This window comes from Nymphaea colorata, chromosome 5 (assembly GCF_008831285.2).
Source record: "Nymphaea colorata isolate Beijing-Zhang1983 chromosome 5, ASM883128v2, whole genome shotgun sequence".
NCBI lineage: Eukaryota > Viridiplantae > Streptophyta > Magnoliopsida > Nymphaeales > Nymphaeaceae > Nymphaea > Nymphaea colorata.
In genome coordinates this window covers 23,674,120-23,697,096 of record NC_045142.1, presented here as the reverse complement: position 1 = coordinate 23,697,096, position 22,977 = coordinate 23,674,120, and the positions used below count along the sequence as shown (strand labels likewise).

General features: G+C 40.7%; 3 protein-coding genes across 6 annotated transcripts; 2 read left to right on the top strand and 1 right to left on the bottom strand.

The window, feature by feature from the left end:
• The first annotated feature begins 73 nt into the window (after window positions 1–73).
• Window positions 74–14,540, top strand: LOC116255313 (DNA replication licensing factor MCM7). The gene is made up of 15 exons (XM_031631110.2): window positions 74–183; window positions 359–426; window positions 1,618–1,677; window positions 1,759–1,982; window positions 3,429–3,606; window positions 3,949–4,071; window positions 4,661–4,750; window positions 4,843–4,985; window positions 11,748–11,925; window positions 12,257–12,448; window positions 12,556–12,728; window positions 12,872–13,075; window positions 13,337–13,502; window positions 13,587–13,808; window positions 14,164–14,540. The coding sequence occupies exons 1-15, from the start codon at window positions 153–155 to the stop codon at window positions 14,269–14,271; spliced, it is 2,160 nt and encodes a 719-aa protein (XP_031486970.1). The 5' UTR covers window positions 74–152; the 3' UTR covers window positions 14,272–14,540.
• Window positions 14,541–15,432: 892 nt separating this feature from the next.
• LOC116255049 (ribosomal RNA small subunit methyltransferase) lies at window positions 15,433–19,335 on the top strand. 4 transcript variants are annotated; one of them, XM_050078082.1, is made up of 4 exons: window positions 15,433–15,592; window positions 16,144–16,273; window positions 17,568–17,875; window positions 18,296–19,335. In XM_050078082.1, exons 2-4 carry the CDS (start codon window positions 16,267–16,269, stop codon window positions 19,037–19,039), a joined length of 1,059 nt encoding a protein of 352 aa, XP_049934039.1. In that variant the 5' UTR covers window positions 15,433–15,592; window positions 16,144–16,266; the 3' UTR covers window positions 19,040–19,335. The 4 variants fall into 4 exon arrangements, with proteins under 4 accessions (XP_049934039.1, XP_031486639.1, XP_031486640.1 ...); XM_031630779.2 differs by having other exon boundaries at window positions 15,766–16,273; XM_031630780.2 differs by lacking the exon at window positions 16,144–16,273.
• A 1,115-nt stretch (window positions 19,336–20,450) lies between these two features.
• LOC116253939 (uncharacterized) lies at window positions 20,451–22,271 on the bottom strand. The gene is made up of 2 exons (XM_031628941.2): window positions 22,081–22,271; window positions 20,451–21,909 (listed from the first exon to the last, which is right to left on the bottom strand). Exon 2 carries the CDS (start codon window positions 21,514–21,516, stop codon window positions 20,668–20,670), a length of 849 nt encoding a protein of 282 aa, XP_031484801.1. The 5' UTR covers window positions 21,517–21,909; window positions 22,081–22,271; the 3' UTR covers window positions 20,451–20,667.
• Window positions 22,272–22,977: the final 706 nt, after the last annotated feature.

The window sequence follows — 22,977 nt, the reverse complement described above, 5'->3', positions numbered from 1 at the left end:
CAATTGTAAAACCGTAAGTTGCGTAGGGGCTTTTGTGGCATAAGTGTTCCCGCCAAAATTTCCCGCCCTAGATCAGACTATTTCCTCTCTCTCTCTCTCTCCCTCTAGGTGTATTCATTTCTGCGGGAAGGAGGAAAGGAAGAAGCGGAAGAATGCCGGGCCCCGATTACAAAGGCGACAAGGGTAAGCCTTCAAGCTAAACCTTGGATTCTTCACTAGATCTCCCTACCCTTCTTCCTCGTTCCCGTTTTTGTCTAAATTTTTCCGTGTTTTGTTTCCCCGTCTAGATGGGAGACACAGGGATCCACTTCCCTTTGCTGGTTTTGATATTTGGGTTTCTTTCTTTTTCCTCTTGTAGAATTCTGCAAGGAGTTTTTGAGAAATTTCGTTGACGCTAATGGAGAACGCAAGTACATGAACATCCTGGTCTGGATCTCTCTCCCGTTCTTTATTTCCTCTATCTTGAGCATTTGTCGGTAATAGTTCGGATGATTGGGAGATAATACTCGTGCAGTTTTACTTGTTTGTCCTTTGTCGTTTATCTGTGAAACAAAATATCTTCAGTAGTTGTTGATAGTATGCTATGAGTGATGTGGGACGGAGAGGCATGTGAAGATGGTATCGCTGTTCTTTTGCTACGCTGAAAGGAAATGAAAAATTACTCGTTATTATTGTTGCCATGTTGAAATCGTAGCATGAGGCAGACCTTATGTTCAATGGTGTTTTTTTGACTCGGTTGTCGTGAACAATAGTATCTAATGGGTCATGACCCTCTGTTTCACCTTCCATGGTTAGATGGTCGATGATTGATATTTGATACACTACGAGAATGAAACGGGAATGAGATAAAGAGATTTTGCAGAGGTGTGATGGTTTACTTATTAAGTCATTATTGTTACGCCCAAACTTTGGGTTTTCAATGTTCAGAACTATGATCTTGTCCTTCTTGCTAGTTGGTCTATTTTGGCATTTCTAAATCCCAATTAAAATCCAGTTCAGAACTTCCTATCTTTAATGATGGCTTTAGATTTTTCTTTTTGTTTCACTTTTTGCTATGTCTGGCTCAAAAATGACAGATTGGGTTCACAAAGTCTATTTTACCATGAAGCACTAATTATGTATGTATCACGCTTCTTGATTCCTCCTGGTTTATTTTCCTTGCTTGTGATCGTTCTTCCTGGAAAGCTTGTTTTTATTTTAATGTATTTTTTTAGTGTTTTATATTTGAAAATTGGTTGTATTGTTAATGGGCTGCTCGATGCCTGCAGTTAAACAGTTATACTTTTGAACGTGCAAACCAATACTGCAAATCTATTTCCCTTGAAGTGCAGTCATGTTTCACATACCCTATTAAAAGAAAAAAAAAATTAAAGCTTTGAAGCTAGTTAGGGAAAGCTTCAAATTATTGCTGATATAAAATGTGACACACAAATTCAAAATCACTGTCTTCCTTGTATGTAGTTCCTATGGAAAAATTGGTTGCACTCAAGGAGCTTAAGAAATGCTGATAACTTGATATAACTTTCCTAGTGGTTTTCCTTTCACTTCTTATTATAAAATGTTGATATTAGTTTGTTGCTGACTATTTTCTATTCACTGTCATGACACTGTATACAGCAAGATGTTGCTAATCGAACACTGCGTGTCATTGAAATTGAACTGGATGACCTTGATACGGTAATTCCTTTTGCCTGCCTTGTAATTTTGGCTGATCCTACATAGTAGTACATGTGACATAGAATGCCTTCTTCTTGGCAGTTCAAGGATTCTGAAGAACTTCTTCAGCGTGTCCGGACAAATACACGCAGATATATTATTATTTTTGCAGAAGCTGTGGATGAACTTCTGCCAGAACCAACAGTACCTTATCCAGGGGATGATGATGTTGATATATTAATGACTCAAAGGTTGGAAGAAGACACAGAAAATATGGACAACACAGACCCATTTAGGAAAATGCCTCCTGAGATAAAGCGTCTCTTGTAAGTATATTCTGGTTGAAGGTGGTCAAAATTATGCAGATCAAAAGGAAAATAAAATTACAGGATGTTCTGGCTCTTTTATTATACCATGATAGGAAATTTACACTGATGCAAATAGATTATATATTGACTTAGCATGCTTAACACATATTTTCATTTTCTTTTACAATCTCATATTTCTTTTAACACAAGCATGTAAAACAATCACAAAAATTTGTTTTATTGGGAAAAATAAATTGTCAACTGACGTCATTTACTTCCACCACATTTTGTTGGTTGAACTTATGATGATTGCAACTTTGTTTCATAGGCGACAATTTTTTTGGCTTACCATGGTGACTGGTGGTTCTATTTTTTGCTGGACAAAAATTAAAATGAAAGGCACATTTTTCTATCCAATTATTTGGATTTTATTCATTGAATTGGTAGCTATGTTTAAAACTGCAGCTCTGTTGGATCTAGATGTTAAGACTGCATGACCTAGGCCCACATCCAGGAAACCAAATTAGATAGACATCCAATAGGTAACGATGGTGTCTCAGCATTCCCAAATGAAACAATGAATATGGCATGTTCGTCACAAGCTTTCTTGTTGTTCACCTGAATTAGTTGCAGTTTCATCAGTTATAAAAAAAAAAAAAAAACGCCACCGGTTGTTACTGGAGTTACACTAAATTCTCTGCTCATCTGAATGGTTGTTAAGTTTGTTTTGTAGATTGTCGGTGACTATTTCTTTGTCAACTCTTCAGCGAATCTGTTGTGTGAAACCAGGCATTAGGGTAGACATAGTAGGTCCTTCATTTTCTCAAAGTGTTAAATCAAATGAGAGTGTTTATTTCTTTAAAGTGCTTCTCCTGACATGCAACTGTTTTCTCTTTTAAAATTTCTGAAGAATGAGTTTTCTTCCGAAACCTACCTCAGCAAGTTAAACTAGTAAAAGCTTCTTCAATGTCATAATTAAAATTGACTAGGAAAAAATGAAAAAACGTAATGTTTGAAAATAATTCTCTAGGACTTTCATTTTTACTATCATGAAAGCTGTGGTATCTGATCAATAGAGGCCTAAGCCTTTTACAGGTGGAAGCTTGCTGAAGGTTTTTTGCCTGAGACATGTTCTAGGGTTGTCATAGGTCTTCACATTGTGAGTCGGCAGTTGACCCTTTGCAGCTCCAAAGCTTTCACTTCTTTCTCCATTTTCCCTTTCCAAATATATTTTTTATTTTTTCTTATTGTATTAGAGTGTGCATCTGTACTTTTTGTAATTATATTGTCTTTTTCTGCATTGCACGTTATTTTTTTCTGAATTACCTTTTTGAGAAATTTAGTGAACCTAATGTTTATCCATGTTGAACTGTAAAATAATATGTGGTGAGTTTGCACTTTTTCTGTTGCTGCGAGTACTAGAATATCAACACAGGTTCTGATTTGCTTGTCCATTGGCTGCAGTGAGGTGTCCATAAAGCCCTTCTCTAAGGAGAAGGCATTTACTATACGGGAGGTTAATTCCTCATATATTGGTCAACTAGTAAAGGTATCTGGCCTTGTAACACGTTGCTCAAATGTGAAACCTTTGATGCAAGTTGCTGTCTATACTTGTGAGGAATGTGGCTTTGAAATTTATCAGGTACATGTCCTCTTCAAGGTTCAATTTTTTTTCTGCATTTACCATGGTAATTAGGTGGTTGATCATGTTAGTTGGGTGCCTGATTTGGTCAAGGATGCTGTGAATTCTTTTCTTGCATTTCTTCCCCGTTTATCATTTGACTCTTCTCTAGTAACTCATAAATAACCCTCTGAGGCTTTTCTGATGTGGATTTAACTGAATCTTGCCTTAAAATTCTTATATAGCCTGATACATTGGTTGACTAGCACCTCTACCCAGCAGTGGGTTGGTATTCAGAAAGTATGATGCACATTGCATACTCTTGTGACTTATTCTTAAAATAACTTTTTTATGGACAAACAGGAGGTCACTGCTAGAGTTTACATGCCACTATTTGAATGTCCATCTAACCAGTGCAAAACAAACAAGGCAAAGGGTAATTTAATCCTTCAGCTGAGAGCTTCGAAGTTCATGAAGTTTCAAGAGGTATGCAATCACTACCGAGTTCCTTTTTGAAACTCTGCAGGAAAGGATATTAATCATGCATTTGTCAGTAGAATTTAGCTTGTTCAAGCACAATAATCAAATTCCGTGAAGCCTCAGCCACTGGAAGCTCCACAGTGCAAGGAATTGAATGATTTTTCCACTGTTGAACTTTATATACAAAAAACTCAGAAGCAGATTACATTGGCTAAAGGCTGTAACTGCTTCCTTTTTAAGATCTTTACAGTTTTCTCTTTTCCTTGTGTTCTTGAATCTTTACCTAAATTAATTTGGTTTACTAAATGAACTTGATGGCTTGCTGGACCACCTTCACTGTGAGTGATTGATCGTGATCTCTTTATATACTTGATGAAATTTGTCTTTCAGGGTTTCAAAAACCTTGAGGAATCTAAGAAGCATTCAGTACTTTGCTTTTACTATGACATACCCAATAAATGCAAATTTAAGGGACTAGCTGTACACTGAACAATGGAAAATAAAACAGAGATTTGAATATGATCATAATTAATGTTTGAGATGACTATTCATCTCACATTGGTTACTTTCACTTTGACATTTCTCATTATTGTAGGCAAAAATCCAAGAGTTATCTCAACATGTTCCAAAAGGCTGTCTGCCACGATCTTTGACTATTCATATAAGAGGAGAACTAACTAGAAAGGTTTGATTTCTGTGGCTTTGGTAAATAGAAAGTAGTTGGCATAGAATGTTTTTTTTCTTGGTTTCTGAATAGTTAATTGCTTTTCCTCTCAGGTTGGGCCTGGTGATGTGGTCGAAATCTCTGGAATTTTTCTCCCTATTTCTTATACAGGGTTCAGGGCAATGAAAGCGGGCTTGTTGGCAGACACATTCTTGGAAGCAATGTCCATTACTCATTCTAAGAAAAGATATGAGGAGTATGTGTTCAATTTCATTTTTTTCTACTTTAGTTGCTATCATTTGGCATGAGATGAGAGACCCTGGATGGTAAATAAATAAGATGGAAAAAAGTAGAACTGGCTTTGCTTCAACTTGTAGCAATAGGGGCAGATAATTCTCAGTTATATAGGTTGATTTTCCGATTTTTGGTTGAATCTGCTTTCTCATTCTATCAAGTTACTTGGAAGAGATTATATATTTGCTTTATAAAGAATGTGTGTGACTTCCAAAGTATTGTCATCTGAGGACCGTTCACATGCCATGCTTGTCAGGAGATCCATCGAAACTGTGTTCATACTTAGTAAAATTTATTGACAGATGCCAACAGGATTTATTTCTTACTCTTTATTCCAGAATTCACAACTTTATAATTTCCTTCTCACTCCTAGATCAGGAAAGTATCAAGCCTACAGATGTGACACCATGATCATCAGCAAGTGATACATATTTTTTAACATTGCGGTTGCCTTTATATCATCAATGTAAATTCACAGTTCAAATGCACTGCTTTCTTAAACTGATCACTATATGTTGTTAATGAAGTCTGGTGTTGGATTAAACTATCAAGGACATATTTAAGCATGAAAATGAAATAAAGTGAGGCCACTGATAAATTTAAGAGAACTAATTTTGATTAACCTCGAAAGAATCCCTAACTCCTCTTTATATAGACTAGAGGAGAGGGAAAAGTTACAAGAAAGTCATTAAAAAGAAACATTATTACACAAGTGCCCTCTCAAGCCTAATACTGAATATAAACATGTCTTAACACTTCCCCTCAAGTTGGAGCGTATATGTCAAACAAGGTCAACTTGGAACAACAACTTTGGAATGGTCCTCTTGCAAGAGCTTTAGTAAAAATATCAGCAGTTTGCCCTGTAGTTGAAATATGGGAGGTACTTACAAACCCCTTTTGAATCATGTCTCTGGTATAGTGACAATTTACTTCAACATGCTTGGTTCTCTCATGGAAAGCAGGATTATTAGCAATAAACAGAGCAGCTTTGTTATCACCTAACAATTGCATAAGAAGAGGCACTTCCACAGTAAGATCCAACATCAGAGATCTAACCCACATAACTTCAGCAGTAGCCTGAGCCATAGCTCTATACTCAGATTCTGCACTTGATCTGGCAACCACAGTCTGCTTCTTACTCTTCCATGTGACCAAGTTGGATCCAATAAACACACAAAATCCAGTAGTGGATTTTCTGTCAAGGTGACATCCCGCATAATCAGCATCAACATACACAGATATAGTGAGAGATGTACCATTTTGAAAGAAGAGTTCTGTTCCTGGTGAATTTTTTAGATACCTGAGAATCATCATAGCAGCATCCCAATGGACTTTCTTGGGCTTATCCATAAATTGACTCACTCTGCTGACAGCATAGGCAATATCAGGTCGAGTAACAGTGATATATAGGAGCTTCCCAACAATCCCTCTATATTGTTTAGCATCAACATCTTCAGTATCATCATCATACAAGCGAGTATTGATGTCCATGGGTGTAGAGGCAGGTCGACATCCTAGCATACCTGTCTCTTGCAAAACATCAGTAACGTATTTCCTTTGACACATGATAAGACCCTTCTGATTTCTGGCAAACTCAATACCTAGGAAATAGCGTAGCTCACCAAGATCCTTGGTGACAAAGTGTCGTCCAAGGATGTCCTTGATGTTGGAAATTCCCTGAATATCATCCCCTGTAACAATGATATCATCAACATAGACAAGAACTATCACTGTACCTGTAGAAGTTTTCTTGACAAAAAGGGAATGATCGGTCGAAGAACGTCTGAAGCCTTCATTCTCAATATTCTCTGATAATTTTTGGAACCAAGCTCGAGGACTTTGTTTCAGACCATAAATTGCCTTTCTCAATCTGCACACTTTCTGACACTCCCCCTCAGCAACAAACCCTGGTGGTTGCTGCATATACACTTCTTCATGTAGGTCACCATACAGAAAGGCATTTTTGACATCAAGCTGTGATAGAGACCAATTCTTGCTGACTGCAACAGCGAGAAGAACCCGTAAAGAAGCATGTCGTGCCACAGGAGAGAAGGTATCATAATAATCAACCCCATAAGTCTGAGTATAGCCTTTAGCAACCAGGCGAGCCTTATATATCTCAATGCTGCCATCTGCTCTGTATTTAACAGTAAATACCCATCTGCAACCAACAATAGCTGCATCAGATGAAGGAGTAACTAGTGTCTAGGTGCCTCTAGACTGAAGAGCATCCATCTCTTCTTGCATTGCTGCGACCCATTTGGGATCAGAAAGAGCGTCCATGGGAGTCTGTGGAAGAGCTACAGCCGACAGTCCCTTGACAAACTGTCGGTAAGTAGGAGTAAGTCTATCCATGGATAAATGACCAGAGAGAGGATGCAAAGTGCAACTGCGTTTGCCTTTCCTTTGAGCAATGGGCATATCAAGTTCATTAATATGAGGACCAGGAGCATGCTCTGGAGAGTCCCCTGTGTCATCATCACATAAAGAATTGTCAGCAGGACTTGTGTGTTCAGGAAGTACCTTGGGCGTGCTGGGTGAAGGCACAGGAGCACAGTGGGTAGGTTGAACAGGTTTAGTGCGACGTTGTAGATAGCCCCAAAACGCGAAGCAACGGGTTGTGGATAACTCATGAGAGGTAAAGGAAGGTGGACTTCATCACTAAATTCAGGCACCCTTAATTGAGTTCCATTTGGAGAGAAATAAGAGGTTGACTCAAAAAATGTAACATCAGCACTCACATAATATCGACGAGTAGAAGGATCATAACAGTGATATCCCTTTTGAGTGCGGGAATAACCAACAAAGATCGTTTTGATAACCCGAGGAGATAACTTATCTCTCCCAGGACCAAGCAACTGAACAAAGGCAACACAGCCAAAAATACGAGGGGCAACAGAAAACAATTCTCTGTCAGGAAAAAGAACAGAGAAAAGAATAAGATCTCCCAACACAGATGACGGCATGCGATTAATAAGATAGCATGCTGTAAGAACAGCATCTCCCCAGTAAGAATGGGGAACATGGCTGTGTATGATAATGGTTCTGGCGACATCAAGAATATGGCGGTGTTTTCTTTCAGCAACCCCATTTTGTTGAGAGGTATAGGCACAAGAAGTTTGGTGAATGATACCCTTATCCCTGAAAAATTGTTCTAAAGAGGAAGCACATAATTCAAGAGCATTGTCAGAGCGCACAATCTTGACACAAGTATCAAACTGAGTCAGAATTTCATTGATAAATTTTTTTATTACATGACCCGCTTCAGATTTGTGTTTCATAAGAAAAACCCAACTAACACGACTGTAATCATCAACAACAACAAGATAATACCGATGATCCTGAAGGTCAGGAGTACTACTCGGGCCCCAAACATCAAAATGAAGTAACTCGAACACAGAGTGGCTACTTCTACTGGACCGCGGAGGAAAGGATGACCGATGGTGTTTGCCTAACTGACAAGACTCACATTGAAAAGACGACTTATGAGACAGCTGAGGGAGAACATGCAGCAGTTTATGAAACGGGAGATGTCCAAAACGTAAATGCCAAGTATAAGCCGAGGATGAGGACGACCCCGACGAGGTAGATCCAGCAAAGGGAAAGCAATGCACTAGCCTTTAGAGACCTCCCTGTTCACGGCCACTGCCAATCACCCTGCCCGTCAGTATATCCTGAAACACAAGAGAGGAAGAGTCAAATATAGCACGACAATTTAATTCTCTGGTAATTTGACTGATAGAAAGTAGGCTATGGGGGAATTCTGGTGCATGAAGAACGTGCTGCAGCGGCAATGATGAAGTAAGTTGGACCTCTCCATGTCCAACAATTGGTGAATATTTTCCATCTGCTAGAATAACCGAACGACCCGGTGGAGTAGGGATGTAAGAGGTGAATTGCGCCTTATCCCCACAGAGATGTGTCGATGCACCAGAATCAATAAGCCAATCTGTAGTGTCAGTAGCAGAGCAGACTGTACAGGCAAAATACATACCAGATGAAGAAGCACTCGCAGCGGTAGGAACAGTAGAAGTGGTCAGACCAGGGGCTTGATGGGCTCTGTCGCCAATCAAGTTCCTCAACTGAGAGAGAATGTCATCTACATGCAGCTCAGCTCACTGGAGGAGGCAGTGTGCTGAGGCTTAGGCTGCTCAGGAGAATCAGTAGATACAGTCTGATTTGCAAAAGCTGGACGGCCATGTTTCTGCCAACACTTATCCACAGTATGACCAATGCGGTGACAAAACTGACATACAGGGCGCGAAGGGGTATTGCCACGGCCACGGCCCCCTCGTCCTCTGGCAAAAAAGGGTCCACCTCTGCCACGAGTAGCAAGCATAGCAGAAGTGGTATCAGGAACAGTCGATGCAGAGATCGGAATTCTGCTGAGCCTACTGTAAGCCTCATCAATAGGAGGAATCGAGGGACTAGTAAGCATTTGGTTCTTTGCGGATTCATAAACAGAGTCTAAACCAGAAAGAAAGACCCCTACCATAAGCATATCTCTGTATGCCTTTTGTTGTTCACACTTGCATGCGGGAAAGTAGCTATTCAGTCTCTCAAACATGGACTTGAGACTAGAATAATAAGTGTGAAGAGGTCGGCCATCTTGTCGCATCTGATGAATATCATGATGAAGCTGCATAATGCGCGTTTCATTTCTCGCCTGTGAATACGTGGCAGCAAGGGAATCCCACATATCCTTTGCACTGTCCTTGTGCAAGACTTCATTTGCAATTTCTTGAGAGAGAGTACCAACAATCCATACCATAACCAACGAATTATCTTTGAACCAAGTAGTATATCTTCCAACCTTCTGTACGGGCTCGGGCTCCAATATGAGATATTCCTTGTCATGAGCGATCAAGGTTCTTTTTACTTGCATGGCCCACATCTTGTAATTACCCCCATCCATTTTGGTGATAATGCTGGAAAATGGGGAACTCTTCATCTCTCCCGACGATACAAAGGAAGAGGTGTTAGCTCCACTACTAATTTCAAACATCTTTGAACTCAAAAAAAAAGGAGGAAACCGAGCCATGGAATAAGAAGCGTAGAAATATACAATCACATGTATATAACTACGAACAGATCATAAAGATGATAGCAACCAATACTCAATCAGACGAGACATGTTGACCTGAACGAGAAGGCGGCTGTGTAAAAGAGAGCAGACTGAACGAAAGAAACAACAGAAGGATGCGGGCAGAACAGGCGAAGCAGCAACGGGCGCAGGCGTTCAGTCTGCTGGGCGGAGCAACGGCAGAGTGCACACGCGGCTGCGGCGCAGGCGGACGGCGGAGGAGGCGCAGGCGGGCTGAGGGATAGCAGACAGGCAGGCTGAGGCGACGGTCGGACAACAACAAACGATCGGACGGCGGCGATGGGCAGGACGGCGGCAGGCGGCAATGGGCAGGGCGACGAGGGGCAGCAGGGATGGGTCGGGCGGCAATGGGCAGGGCTGGGTCGGGCGGCGGCAGCTGACGCCGATCAGGCGGCGGTTGGCGCCGCTCAGTCGGCGACAACTCGCTCAGGAGGAGACGGCTGGGGCTCTGATACCATGATAAATTTAAGAGAACTAATTTTGATTAACCTCGAAGGAATCCCTAACTCCTCCTTATATAGACTAGAGGAGAGGGAAAAGTTACAAGAAAGTCATTAAAAAGAAACATTATTACACAAGTGCCCTCTCAAGCCTAATACTGAATATAAACACGTCTTAACGGCCACAAACTTCTATCTTTTTTCCTCAATACATATGGTTAGACATTGTTCAATTAACAAAGTAGATTAGATTAGTAGTAAATTTTTAATTACGGTTTGGGTTTTATATTTAAAAATTCCTAAATATACCATTGAGATATTGATTACGAATTTTGTATATTGACAAATATGGTAACAAAGGTTTATATCTTTTCTGGGTCTCTTCAAGTGAAAACTTATTAAAGGATGATCGTTTAAACCATTAAATATGACAGATTATATATCAGTTACTAATCAATTTATGTGGACACCTCCTACATGCCTGATGTATGTGTGTGTGTGTGTCTTCAGATTAAAGACTCATGCATTGCCACTTTTACCTTTGAAGAAGAAGTGCTATACTAAAATTGCATTAAATGTACGGATAGAGAAAAGAATATTATTATTTTACATGTGTTCTTGTCTTACTAATCTGTCTCTGTACCTTCGAAAGAGCTTTGTGTTGGTGAATTTTCTGATATAAGCTTCACTTTTGCTGACAACCATCAAAAAGAAATTTTATTGTGTTTGGAAATGGAAATTTTATGTTTTCCCTTTAAAAAAATTTTATGTTTTCCCTTTAAAATTAAAGATCATATGTTGTATCCCATGAATAAAGGGAAACATATATTGTGTTTCACATAGCTAAAGAGAGGCTTTAACTTGAAATTTGGGCCAATTGATAAAGATATTCCCATATCTGTGAAATTTCTGCGAAGTTTGACCCTGAATCAGGAAATTCAGTTATGACCAAATTTTGGGCCCTAATAGAAGTGATTTTGTGGAAATAAAGTCATCAGCTTTTGACTGTCTATGTTTGTTGACTCCTCAACTAGGACCACTTTAAGTTTTTCCTTCTAACATATATCTCTGATGCTTTTCGTCTGTCATTGGTTCTGATTTTTGGTTGCTTGCACCCTTGAAAAGTTATTGTCATGCTTATCCAGTTCTTCTTTTCGTTGCTTTCTCCATTTTGTTGCAGATATGAGCTAGGGGAAGATGAAGATGAGCAGATTCGTTGTCTGCAAGAAGAAGGTGATATTTATAATAAGTTGGCACGATCTTTGGCTCCAGAAATATTTGGTCATGAAGATGTAAAGAAAGCTTTACTTCTTCAGCTTGTTGGTGCCCCTGATAAGACTCTTAAAGATGGGATGAAGGTAGCTCTTGTATTCTTCTACCTGCATCGACATACTATTCAGTTAGTGAGTGTGGTTGCCCTTCCAGAACTTTGGTCAAAGTAAAGCTGGAATTTGTGGTGAAAACCTTATGGCTTTTGTGGAGTCAGCACGCAAGAACTCATTGTCTGTTTTATGGTGCACATTTTGATAGTTGGTCAAGTGGTTTTCACCATTCCTGAATGCAGCGAAAGATCATTAAGAGTTTCTTGCTCGTCTTATATCAGTGTTTCGTTAATTTTTGCAAAAATTTTCCATGTCTTTTGATTGGTCATTTCCGCCAATCTTTTCAAACACATTTTCCACATTGCAGATCAGAGGCGACTTGCATATTTGTTTGATGGGAGATCCTGGTGTTGCCAAGAGTCAACTTTTAAAGCACATAATAAAAATAGCTCCAAGAGGCATATATACCACTGGAAAAGGAAGCAGTGGAGTTGGTTTGACAGCTGCAGTTCAAAGGGACCCTGTCACTGGTGAAATGGTGCTTGAAGGAGGTGCTTTGGTAAGACCACAAAATGTTCTTGCTTGCATTAACATAGATTGGTGGAGCAGTAAATTTTAAATTTTAGGTTCTGATTTTCTTGGAAAATTACTCTCCTTTGAGGGCAGGTGCTAGCAGACAAGGGTATTTGCGGTATTGATGAATTTGACAAGATGGACGAATCAGATAGAACTGCAATTCATGAAGTTATGGAGCAGCAGACTGTTAGTATTGCTAAGGCCGGGATAACAACATCTCTGAATGCTCGTACTGCTGTTCTTGCAGCTGCAAATCCTGCATGGTTATGTTCTAGTCAACTCGTTTCCGGAGTTTGTTCTTTGTTTCTGAAACTTAAAGGTTTTCATTAAGTGATCTTCTATCCACGAAATCGTGCCTATACTGTCACCCTAACAATTTTTCTTTTCCAACTCATTGTATATTCAGGGGACGATATGATCTTCGCAGAACTCCAGCGGAAAATATAAATCTTCCACCTGCCTTACTCTCAAGGTTCGATCTGTTGTGGCTAATTTTGGATCGAGCTGATATGGATAGTGATCTTGAAATGGCAAGGCATGTCACCTACGTGCATCAGCATCAGCGACCGCCTTCTCTTGGGTTTAACCCAATTGAACCATCTTTACTTAGGTAGTCTACATTTCAAAATTGTATCATCTGCTTTTAACTTGCGGCCCCTATAGATGCCTTCACTTCCTGCACCTTTTGCTGGTGCAGTGTGATTTAATACCTTTCCACGAATAGGATCTATATGCCCAACTTAATGCCTAAAACATGTAATTTACCTGCCATAATTCTGTCCTTTAACCAGAGCAGTAAGCGATTATTGTGTGATAGAACCTAACGACTGTCTGCAAATTGACAATGTCTTATTGGCTGTTGTATGACCAGAGCTTTTATCGCAAGGGCAAGGAAAGAGAACCCCAGTGTCCCTGATGACCTTACAGAATACATGGCCAGCGTTTATGCCAGCATGAGGCAAGATGAGGCAAAAACCAGCACTCCTCACTCTTATACAACAGTCAGAACACTTCTTAGTATCCTTCGGCTGGCAATGGTATGCTTTCAATCTAAAGGACTTTCAAGTTGATGCTTTGTAAAATATCCGCGAAGGTTGACTTTTTTGTATATGCTGTTCCAGGCACTTGCAAGGCTCCGGCCATCGAAGTTTGTCGCTCAAAGTGATGTTGATGAGGCCTTGAGGTTGATGAGAATGTCGAAGTTCTCACTTTATTCAGATGAAAGGAGGAGGTCAGGTTTAGATGCCATCTCTGACATCTATTCGATCATTAGGGACGAAGCTGCAAGGATGAACGCCATGGATGTCAGATATGCTCATGCACTTAACTGGATCTCAAGAAAGGTAATCATAGTTTATGTAACCCCAGACATTAACTATAGGGCAAACCTTCCTTCTGCATTTTTGAAAATCAAGTTCGAGCCCTACATAGCCTCCAGTATTGTGGAGTGCCCATGATGATTATTCAGTCCTTTTCCCTCCTGGAGAGCATTTATCACAATAAATTTTTTGTCCATGGGCTATCATGGCCAATGATCGAACTTTGGCAAATGAGGTGCCAACGGATTTTAAAAGATCATTGAGATGATACGAGTCATGATATCGAGCAATCCATGTTCAATAAACTAATGTCTTTTCGCTTTTCATGGTAATAATTTTACTATGCTGGTGAACTTATGTCTTTAATTGAATCTTACAGGGCTACAGTGAAGCTCAGCTGAAAGAATGCTTAGAAGAGTATGCATCACTTAACGTGTGGCAGATTCATCCTCGGACATTCGATGTCCGGTTCATTGACGCATTTTAGATTGTATTCGTTCCTTGTATATTACAAAAGAGCAGCATCACCGCATGCACTAATTAAATCTCTTTGCCTGTGGTTTCTTCTAATTTTCCTTCAAGAAAAGGATTTTTTTCAGTTTTTTGGGGGATTGGAAAGGCGGGGACAGGTTAATGCCTACTAGATTATGCTAAGGGAGAAACTTGCAGTTGGTATTAGGGATGATTCATGGTAGAATGGTGGGAAGAATGATGTTCCTGCTGCATTAAGTTATTTTACGATGTACTTTGATTTCACGGATGTACTTTCAAATCTCATATCAAAGACTACCAAAATGTGACTTTTTTCTCCAAAATCCTCTCGTTGTATATTCCCTCTTTCTCTCTCTCTCTTAATTGGTAATAGCTATATATAAAATCCAAAACCCAATCCCTTTGCATTCTTAAACTGTGAGAGAGAATGCATCAGACTGCCCCCCCAGGTCACCATATGATCCGTTCATTTTGAGTTGCCGCAACCATTTCTGCAGAAGAGAAAGAACCATAAACGCAAGAGGAAGTTCGGTTACTCGATAATTTGTCTACGAAGGCGAGGGTTCAAACACGGGTAGAATTATCCTGGATAGCATATCATGAGTGTAATGCCTGCAACACATTTATTTGTCCAACTTGGAGGGGTCCATAAAAAATGTCAAAAGTTTTGCTTCTAGATTAACAAATCCGAGGTAAATATCCTGCAGTCAAAACTATCATTCTGGCCAAAGTTTGATTGCTTAAAGACAAATCTTTGAATTTTCAATCCAACCCTTTGACAAAAATCCATTAACACTGATAACACTGATAGCATGCAAACATTTTCTTTGGTACGAGTGTAGTCACTAGTTTGAATCTCATAAGCATTAACTCTCTCTCAGTAAATCGATTATTGAGAGTAAGAACTCTAACCTTTAGTTTTTATCTTGCTAGGCGCACGACAAAATCTATTGATATGACTAAGTATGAGGCTAGTCTTAGTTTGAATCTCAAAAGCATTAACTCGTTTAGTAAATCAAGCATTGAGAGTAAGAACTCTAACCTTCAGTAGTTTGAATCTGTTAACCATTAACTCTCTTAGTAAATCGAGTATTGAGAACTATAACCTTTATCTTTATCTGTTAGGCGTGCGACAAAATCTAAGGTGGCTTGGAGCGAGGGATTTCTCGTACTTGCCCCTCGAGTTAATCGTGAAATGTGAGATACCCGTCCGGCTCTCCCCCAGCAAGAGAGAGAGGGATCGATCTCTGAGTTAGGGTTCCGTAGCCCTTTCAGGTGCTTCTCCTGCTTTCTCCATTGCTCGCGGGCGCAGGAAGGTAGGGTCTCATTACTTTTCTTCTAGCGATCTCTAGAAATTACTTCTTTTCTTTCTCAATTTGAAGGGTCGATCGTCAGAACCAGATACGGTGTAGGGTTTCGTTCTTCTTCTATTCAATTCTCCGAAGGAACTGAATCTTGATTGGCTACTTCCTGTTGTGTTCCTTTGTAGATTCCCTGGTTTATTATTGTGCTTCCGTTCGTGGACGATATTGGCTCGGGAGAATACGAGAATTTAGGGTTTTAGGGCAAGGGAGGAAGTTTTCTTGCAGTTGGGGATCTAGGGTTTTGAAGATTGTTGAGGGATTGTGGTGAATGTATTTGACTTTGGTTCTGGGGACGAGCCAGCGGCGTTGTCTCGGAGGGGTATTTCATGTCTGTTTTTAATTCATTTATCTAGGTTTTCTGTGTACTTGGTTTTCAAATTTGGGTAGCACGTAGATGGTATTGTGTGTCTGAATTTTTTGGGTTTTGTAAGAGGGATAAGGATTCGAGGAATCAGTGGTTTGGTCGAGATTTCTGCTTAGAATCGGTACACGATCATCTACAGGTTCCTGTATCTGGTTGGGGGGGAGAGAAGCACAATGTCGAGCAAGAAAGAAGAGAAAGCGCAGGCTGCAGCCGACCGGATCAAGGCGGCCGCGCTGAACGCCGCAAAGCTGTTTATACAGATATGACTGGTATGAAGAAGGACAAAATCTTGACTCCACCACTGGATATCAGTGCTATGGTCTAAGAAAGACAAGTGTGAAGGCTGTTTGAGAATTGGTTGGAAATTCTTAGGCGCCTATGTGCTAGTTGTGTAGTTGTCAGGGGGCTTTTTATAAATTTTTTTCTTTTGTTTAAAAGGTTTAAAAGAATGATTTTCACCGACCGAAACGGATTTCTGCCCTTTGCGAAACCCTGCATCTCTCCAGTAATCTCTCTTTCTCCCTCTCTCTCGATTCCACGGCTGACGCGTGACGCCCCCTCGCTCTCGATTCTGGCCGCCGGCGCCGCGCAGGTATCTGTCTCTCTCGCTTGAGGGCCGGCAGCCGGCAGCCTTCGCTTCCTTTTCTCTTTCAATGAGTGGTTATTTCTCTCTCTCCCTCTCTCCCCCTTTGACGAAGGGCTGTTGGCCCTCTCCTTCGGTTTGTGCGTAAGGGCCGGCGATGCACTTCTGTCACTCTCACTCTCTTTTCTCTCTATCTCGATTGCTTGCTTCCGCTATTGCTCAACATGGAGGAGTAGGAAAACAGTGCTCTTGCTGATGGTAGTAGGTGTTTGTTTGAGCATCAATTGTATTTGCTTAATTTGGCTGTAGGCGTTTGGTTGAGCATAAATTGTATTCGCTTAATTTGGTAGGTTGATTAGCGAAGCTTGATAGTTTTAACAAGGTTATTTTGTGATTTTTCGAGTGAACTTGTAGCTCATGAAAAAGAAACAACGAGTGCTTTCCACTTAATTTAGTTTTTCTTTCCCCGTTTCTGCAAAATTTGATGCTTGGCATGCTTAGACTGTAAACTGAATTGTTCCTTTCTTTCAATTGTACAGTTTTCTGCAGAAGAAAGCGAATAGGAGAGTTTTATGGGATATATAGTGCTAATTTTTGCTTTACAGTGCTAAATTCATTGTTCTTAATTGGGCTGTTTTATCATCATGCATCTTATGTTGTTGTCTGGTGCTGGAGGTTTCTCCTCTTCGTTACTTTGACAAGCTTATGTTCATCTAGAATCATTATCCAGATACAAGTCATTGGGGTTATAAACTTGCAGATTGTACCTTTTCTTTACTGTATCAAATTTAATGTTATTTTTTTAGTTCAATGATTTCGTTGGATTTGATGAAATCAGCTTGCTTTTCCTTTAATTTTTTGTAGACGAGTGAAAAATAGTAGTTGTCAATTACTCTATCTTCTTGTAGAGGACCATGAATTTGCAAAATTTGTTGTCGTAACGATCCAGCTAATTTATGCTATGAACTTTCAATGGATAGTTTCAATGGCTGGTGGCAAAATCCAAAAACGAAAACCAGCTTCGGCAGATCACTACCAAGGCGGAATACAGTTTCATAAATCAAAAGGCCAACACATCTTGAAAAACCCTTTGCTGGTCGACACAATTGTTCAAAAAGCTGGAATTAAGAGCACGGATGTAGTTTTGGAGATTGGTCCTGGTACTGGAAATCTTACCAGTAAGCTTCTGAATGTCGCAAAGACAGTCATCGCTGTTGAGATGGATCCCCGCATGGTTTTGGAGTTGCAGAGACGCTTCCAGGGGAGTGGTTTTGGTAATCAGTTGAAGGTATGGCTAATGCATTAACATTTAGCGTGTGGTTGTCTATAATTTGATGAGTTACGCTATGGCTGAAGTTTTGTGAAGATTTGTGCTGGTGACCTTATGCCGGATCTATCCAAATGGTTTAATGCTCATATCATCCATGCTTATCAGAGAGACAAGATTGAACTAAATATCTTGTAACTGGTTTTTTCCTACTTTAATTGGTCAATCAATGCACTCCGTGGGCCCTTTATCATTTCATAAAGTACCATTTTGTGCCTACACCTGTGAAAATAAAAATGTTCCTGCTTCGGCTTCTTGTGTTTCTTAGGAGGTTTCTACATTTGATGTATCATCTTTCTTCTTTACCATGTGTCTTTGCATAGCCGTCCTCTCCATCCTAAAACTGAAGCTGATGAGAATATTAAATTTTTAAATTTGTAGGTTATACAGGGAGATGTTCTCAAATGTGAGCTTCCATATTTTGACGTCTGCGTGGCTAACATCCCCTACCAAATATCATCACCTCTTACTTTCAAGCTTTTGGCTCACAGGCCTGTATTTAGATGTGCGGTCATTATGTACCAGAGAGAATTTGCAATGAGACTCGTTGCGAAGCCAGGGGATACTCTGTACTGCCGTCTGTCAGTAAACACTCAACTTCTGGCACGTGTTTCCCATCTCTTGAAAGTTGGAAGGAACAATTTCAGGCCACCACCAAAAGTAGATTCATCTGTTGTTAGAATCGAGCCTCGGAAGCCACTCCCTCCCGTGAGTTTCAAGGAATGGGATGGGCTGATCCGCTTATGCTTCAACAGGAAGAACAGAACTTTGGGTGCCATTTTTAGGCAGAAATCCGTCCTTTCTTTGCTTGAAAAGAACTATAAGGCAATGCAGGCGTTGCAAATTTCACAACCATCGTCGAATGATGCCAATATGTTGGATGTGGCTGTCCTGGGTGATACTGCTGGAGACTCGAGTACAGATCTGGATGGTGGAAAGGAGGACGAGGAGATGGAAATTGATGGTGGGGATGGAGAAGGGGCAGAGGAATCCGAGTTCAAGAGCAAAATCATGGGCATCTTGAGCCAGGGAGATTTCGAGGATAAGAGGGCTAAAAAACTAACTCAGGTAGATTTCCTGTACCTTCTCTCTCTCTTTAAGAAAGCTGGCATCCACTTTGCCTGATTCTTTCGACCGGTTGGTGCCCAATTTTTTTTTGTCAAGAATCACACCGATCCTTCGTAGGTCTGACTGAAGAGTGTACTTTGCTGCGTCTGCTTTTGTAGTCTCATCGCCTTGAGTTATTGCAAATTTGAAAGTTTTGGTTTTGGTCTGATGTCCATTTCCCTTAATTTGATTCATTTAAGTTGTAGATGGCATTGAGAATTTTAGGGTTCGGCAGGAACATCTAGGTGTGATGAACATTTTCTGAACCTTATTTTCCTGAATCATGAGGAATGAATACAGTGCCAATCATCTAATTGCTCTCTCCCTTTCTCCCTCTCTCTCCTATGTGCATGCTTTTGCTATGTTTGACACAATCATGGATGGTATCTGTATCAACTCGTCTCATTGAAAACAATCCTTCTCCTGCTATTTTGAAGCAGCCATGGCTGGTTGCTCTAATTCCCAATTTTTTGAGAGATCCTGAATGTTTCGTCTTATTTAAGAACACAGGATGATATCAGAATCTTAAAGCAATTTGTTGCCTTTCAAATCATGGAATTTAAGGAATCTAGTCAGGAGGGAGGATCTGACCTTTTAAGGCATGCCTTTATCCGGCCATCTACTCCTGTACCTACCAGCACGAGTTTGGATCTCGAGTCTAATCTATCCTGGGATTTGCAATCTTGTATTTTGCATCTGGTAAAACAAGGTATTGGTGCTAAAAGCCTAAAATCTGCTCATTGCTGCCTCCTTGTGTCTTCGGATCCAAGAGCGCAAAAACCTGTATCACGTTTGTGTTCCTATGCACGAATGACATGGAGTGAGGGGACTCGAACGACCACTTCATCCACCATTAATAGAAGGGTGCGGCATACTGCTGGAATTTGCTGACGTGAGTAGCAACCAATGTAAGCGGTTCAAAGTGAGGTTGAATCGGCCTACTGAGATTCATCTCCGGTTTTCTGACAGGTCCCCAAGGCACTAACGATTTAATCACTAAAAGTACCTCGTTGGATCAGATGATTCAGCGCTTTCTCTTTTGATTCGGACGACGAAAAGCTAATTTCAATAATAAGTGGCCCCAAGGGGCATAGCTAGTTGGGTAGGGGAGAAAGTGCATTTGGGCAATTTCATCAATTCTATGTTTTATTGCAGAAACAGATATCCAATCCCAACTCTTTTTTTTTTCAATTATATGAGAAACAGCATCATGGATTGCTTGTCTGGGTCTACTTTACTAATGGCCACTATTCAATGCTTTCAAGAGGGTGAATACCGTTTACAGGAAACTACACATTTTAATCATGCCTAATGTTACAACGTTATCTCCTATGCACACAGATTTCCATCGTGATAAAACATAGATACACCAGAGAAAAGAGGGGTTCGAACTCTCAAACGTTAACACTCACAAGATCCAATGCAAATGTCAGGAAGAAGAAGAGAAAATAACCCTCGATCCACAACTACTGTCACAACATTATTTCAGAGCAAAAGCATAAAAAGGAAATGAAAAACAAAAAAGATCAGGCTTCAGTACTAACTTCGGATGAAAGATGAAATAAGACCCTAGGAAGCAGTTAACAAATGCAGCAAGGCAGAAAAATAGTAAAAAAGATAAAGAGTAGGGAGACGAGGGTCCATCTTCATCGCCTTTTGCTATGTCTTTTGCTTTTCCTTCGACTATCCCTTTCTGAGTCGGAGTCATCAGCAGAATCTGAATCAGAAGAATCTGAAGAGCTATACCTATGGTGTCTTCTCTTCTTCTGCTGCTTCTGCTTCCTCTTCCTTCTCCTCCTCCTTCGCCCCTCCTCTGACTCAGACTCCGACGAACTATAACTCAAGCTACTTTCCTCACTGGAGGATTCAGTCTCTGTTCCTGACGACCCCTCACTGGAAATGCCACTGTCACTTGTAAATACAGAAGCTTCACTTGCATCGCTCCCAGAATCCGAGTCCGCGAGTGCCTTTCTTTTGCTTTTCTTGCTTCTCTTCTTATTCTTCTCTGCCTTCTTGGCACCTGAACCAGACGGCTCATCTGTTTGATCCCTACCACGCAGAGGATTATCAGGATTGTCCAATTCGTATGAAACTGAAAACTTCATCTTCAACTTGGGATTTTTAAGCTGCTGTGTACGAGAAGGGCGTGATATGTAGACCCTTTCGTTCTTGCATTCGTACGTCCAATGGCCGGCCTGAAAGCACTTCTGGCACTGAGCAGCCCCGCCGGCGGAAATCGCTGGCTTCAGGTCCTTCCTCTCCCCCAATTTGACAGCCTTCTCGGTACTCATCAGATACATCTGCCTCTTCGCTTCTTTCCTTTCCTGCCATCTACTCGGCCCCTCTTCCTTCTGCCCATAAGCATTGACATTCCTCGCGGCAGCTGCGGCCGCCCTTTCAGCCTGAGCACGGCTGAGACCCTTTGCGGCGTTCAGCGCGGCCGCCTTGATCCGGTCGGCTGCAGCCTGCGCTTTCTCTTCTTTCTTGCTCGACATTGTGCTTCTCTCCCCCCAACCAGATACAGGAAACTGTAGATGATCGTGTACCGATTCTAAGCAGAAATCACCAAACCACTGATTCCTCGAATCCTTATCCCTCTTACAAAACCCAAAAAATTCACACACACAATACCATCTACGTGCTACCAAAATTTGAAAACCTAGATAAATGAATTAAAAACAGACATGAAATACCCCTCCGAGACAACGCCGCTGGCTCGTCCCCAGAACCAAAGTCAAATACATTCACCACAATCCCTCAACAATCTTCAAAACCCTAGATCCCCAACTGCAAGAAAGGTTCATTCCCTTGCCCTAAAACCCTAAATTCTCGTATTCTTCCGAGCCAATATCGTCCACGAACGCAAGCACAACAATAAACCAGGGAACCTACAAAGGAACACAACAGGAAGTAGCCAGTCAAGATTCAGTTCCTTCAGAGAATTGAATAGAAGGAGAACGAAACCCTACACCGTATCTGGTTCTGACGATCGCACTTCAAATTGAGAAAGAAAAGAACTAATTCTAGAGATCGCTAGAAGAAAAGTATTGAGACCCTACCTTCCTTCCTGCGCCCGCGAGCAATGGAGAAAGCAGGAGAAGCACCTGAAAGGGCTACGGAACCCTAACTCAGAGATCGATCCCTCTCTCTCTCTCTTTCTGGGGGAGAGCCGGACGGGTATCTCACATTTCACGATAAACTTGAGGGGCAAGTACGACAAATCCCTCGCTCCAAGCCGCCCGACACAGCTAGTAATTTTGAATCCCGTCGTATATATAATTTGAGTCCGTGATATATATATATATATATATATAATGAGAATTCTATGAATAATCAACCAGGTGGTTGTGATACGATTAATGATTTTTTTTAAAAAAAAAAGAAAAAGAAAAAAGAGGTATGGATATTTGCATTATTTATTATTTTTATTTTTTTATCTAACCAACTCGTGGTTAACTAGAACCTGCTAAAAATTAAGCTGGAGTTGAACTCGAGTTTTAGAAACTCGACTCACTCATAAATCGGTATATTATATAATACTATCAAAATCGATTCACCAGTTTTAATTTTAAAGTAAAAACAAATTTTCACATGTTATTCGAGTTACTCGTGTTGATGCTTGTGTTAGTTAACGCCTGAATGAGTCGAATTCGAACTTGATTTTGTGTTTGAGTTCAAACTTGCTATGAGGACTTGAACTCAACTTCGAGTCCGAACTCAAGCTTTTGGAGCCGAGTCAAACTCAAGCTGATCAAACTCAAAGCTCGACTCGACTCGACTCGTGTGCCACCCTAACTCAGTAACTAGTGTCAACATTCACCCACTATATATATTTAATCACGACCAGCTGAGATGGTTTACATCTCCGTCCTTTATTCCAATGGCCATTGTAGCTCGTCCTTATCGTTGCCAGCCCATGAAAGCTCCGTCACATGCCATAGCATTGGCAGAACTCC

Coding starts and splice junctions, on each gene's coding strand:
- LOC116255049 (XM_050078082.1), top strand. Junction 17,876..18,295: donor GTTTTGGTAATCAGTTGAAG/GTATGGCTAATG, acceptor TTAAATTTGTAG/GTTATACAGGGAGATGTTCT.
- LOC116253939 (XM_031628941.2), bottom strand. CDS start 21,516: ATGTCGAGCAAGAAAGAAGAGAAAGCGCAGGCTGCAGCCGACCGGATC.
- LOC116255313 (XM_031631110.2), top strand. CDS start 153: ATGCCGGGCCCCGATTACAAAGGCGACAAGG. Junction 4,072..4,660: donor AGTTCATGAAGTTTCAAGAG/GTATGCAATCAC, acceptor TCATTATTGTAG/GCAAAAATCCAAGAGTTATC. Junction 13,076..13,336: donor ATTGAACCATCTTTACTTAG/GTAGTCTACATT, acceptor TTGTATGACCAG/AGCTTTTATCGCAAGGGCAA.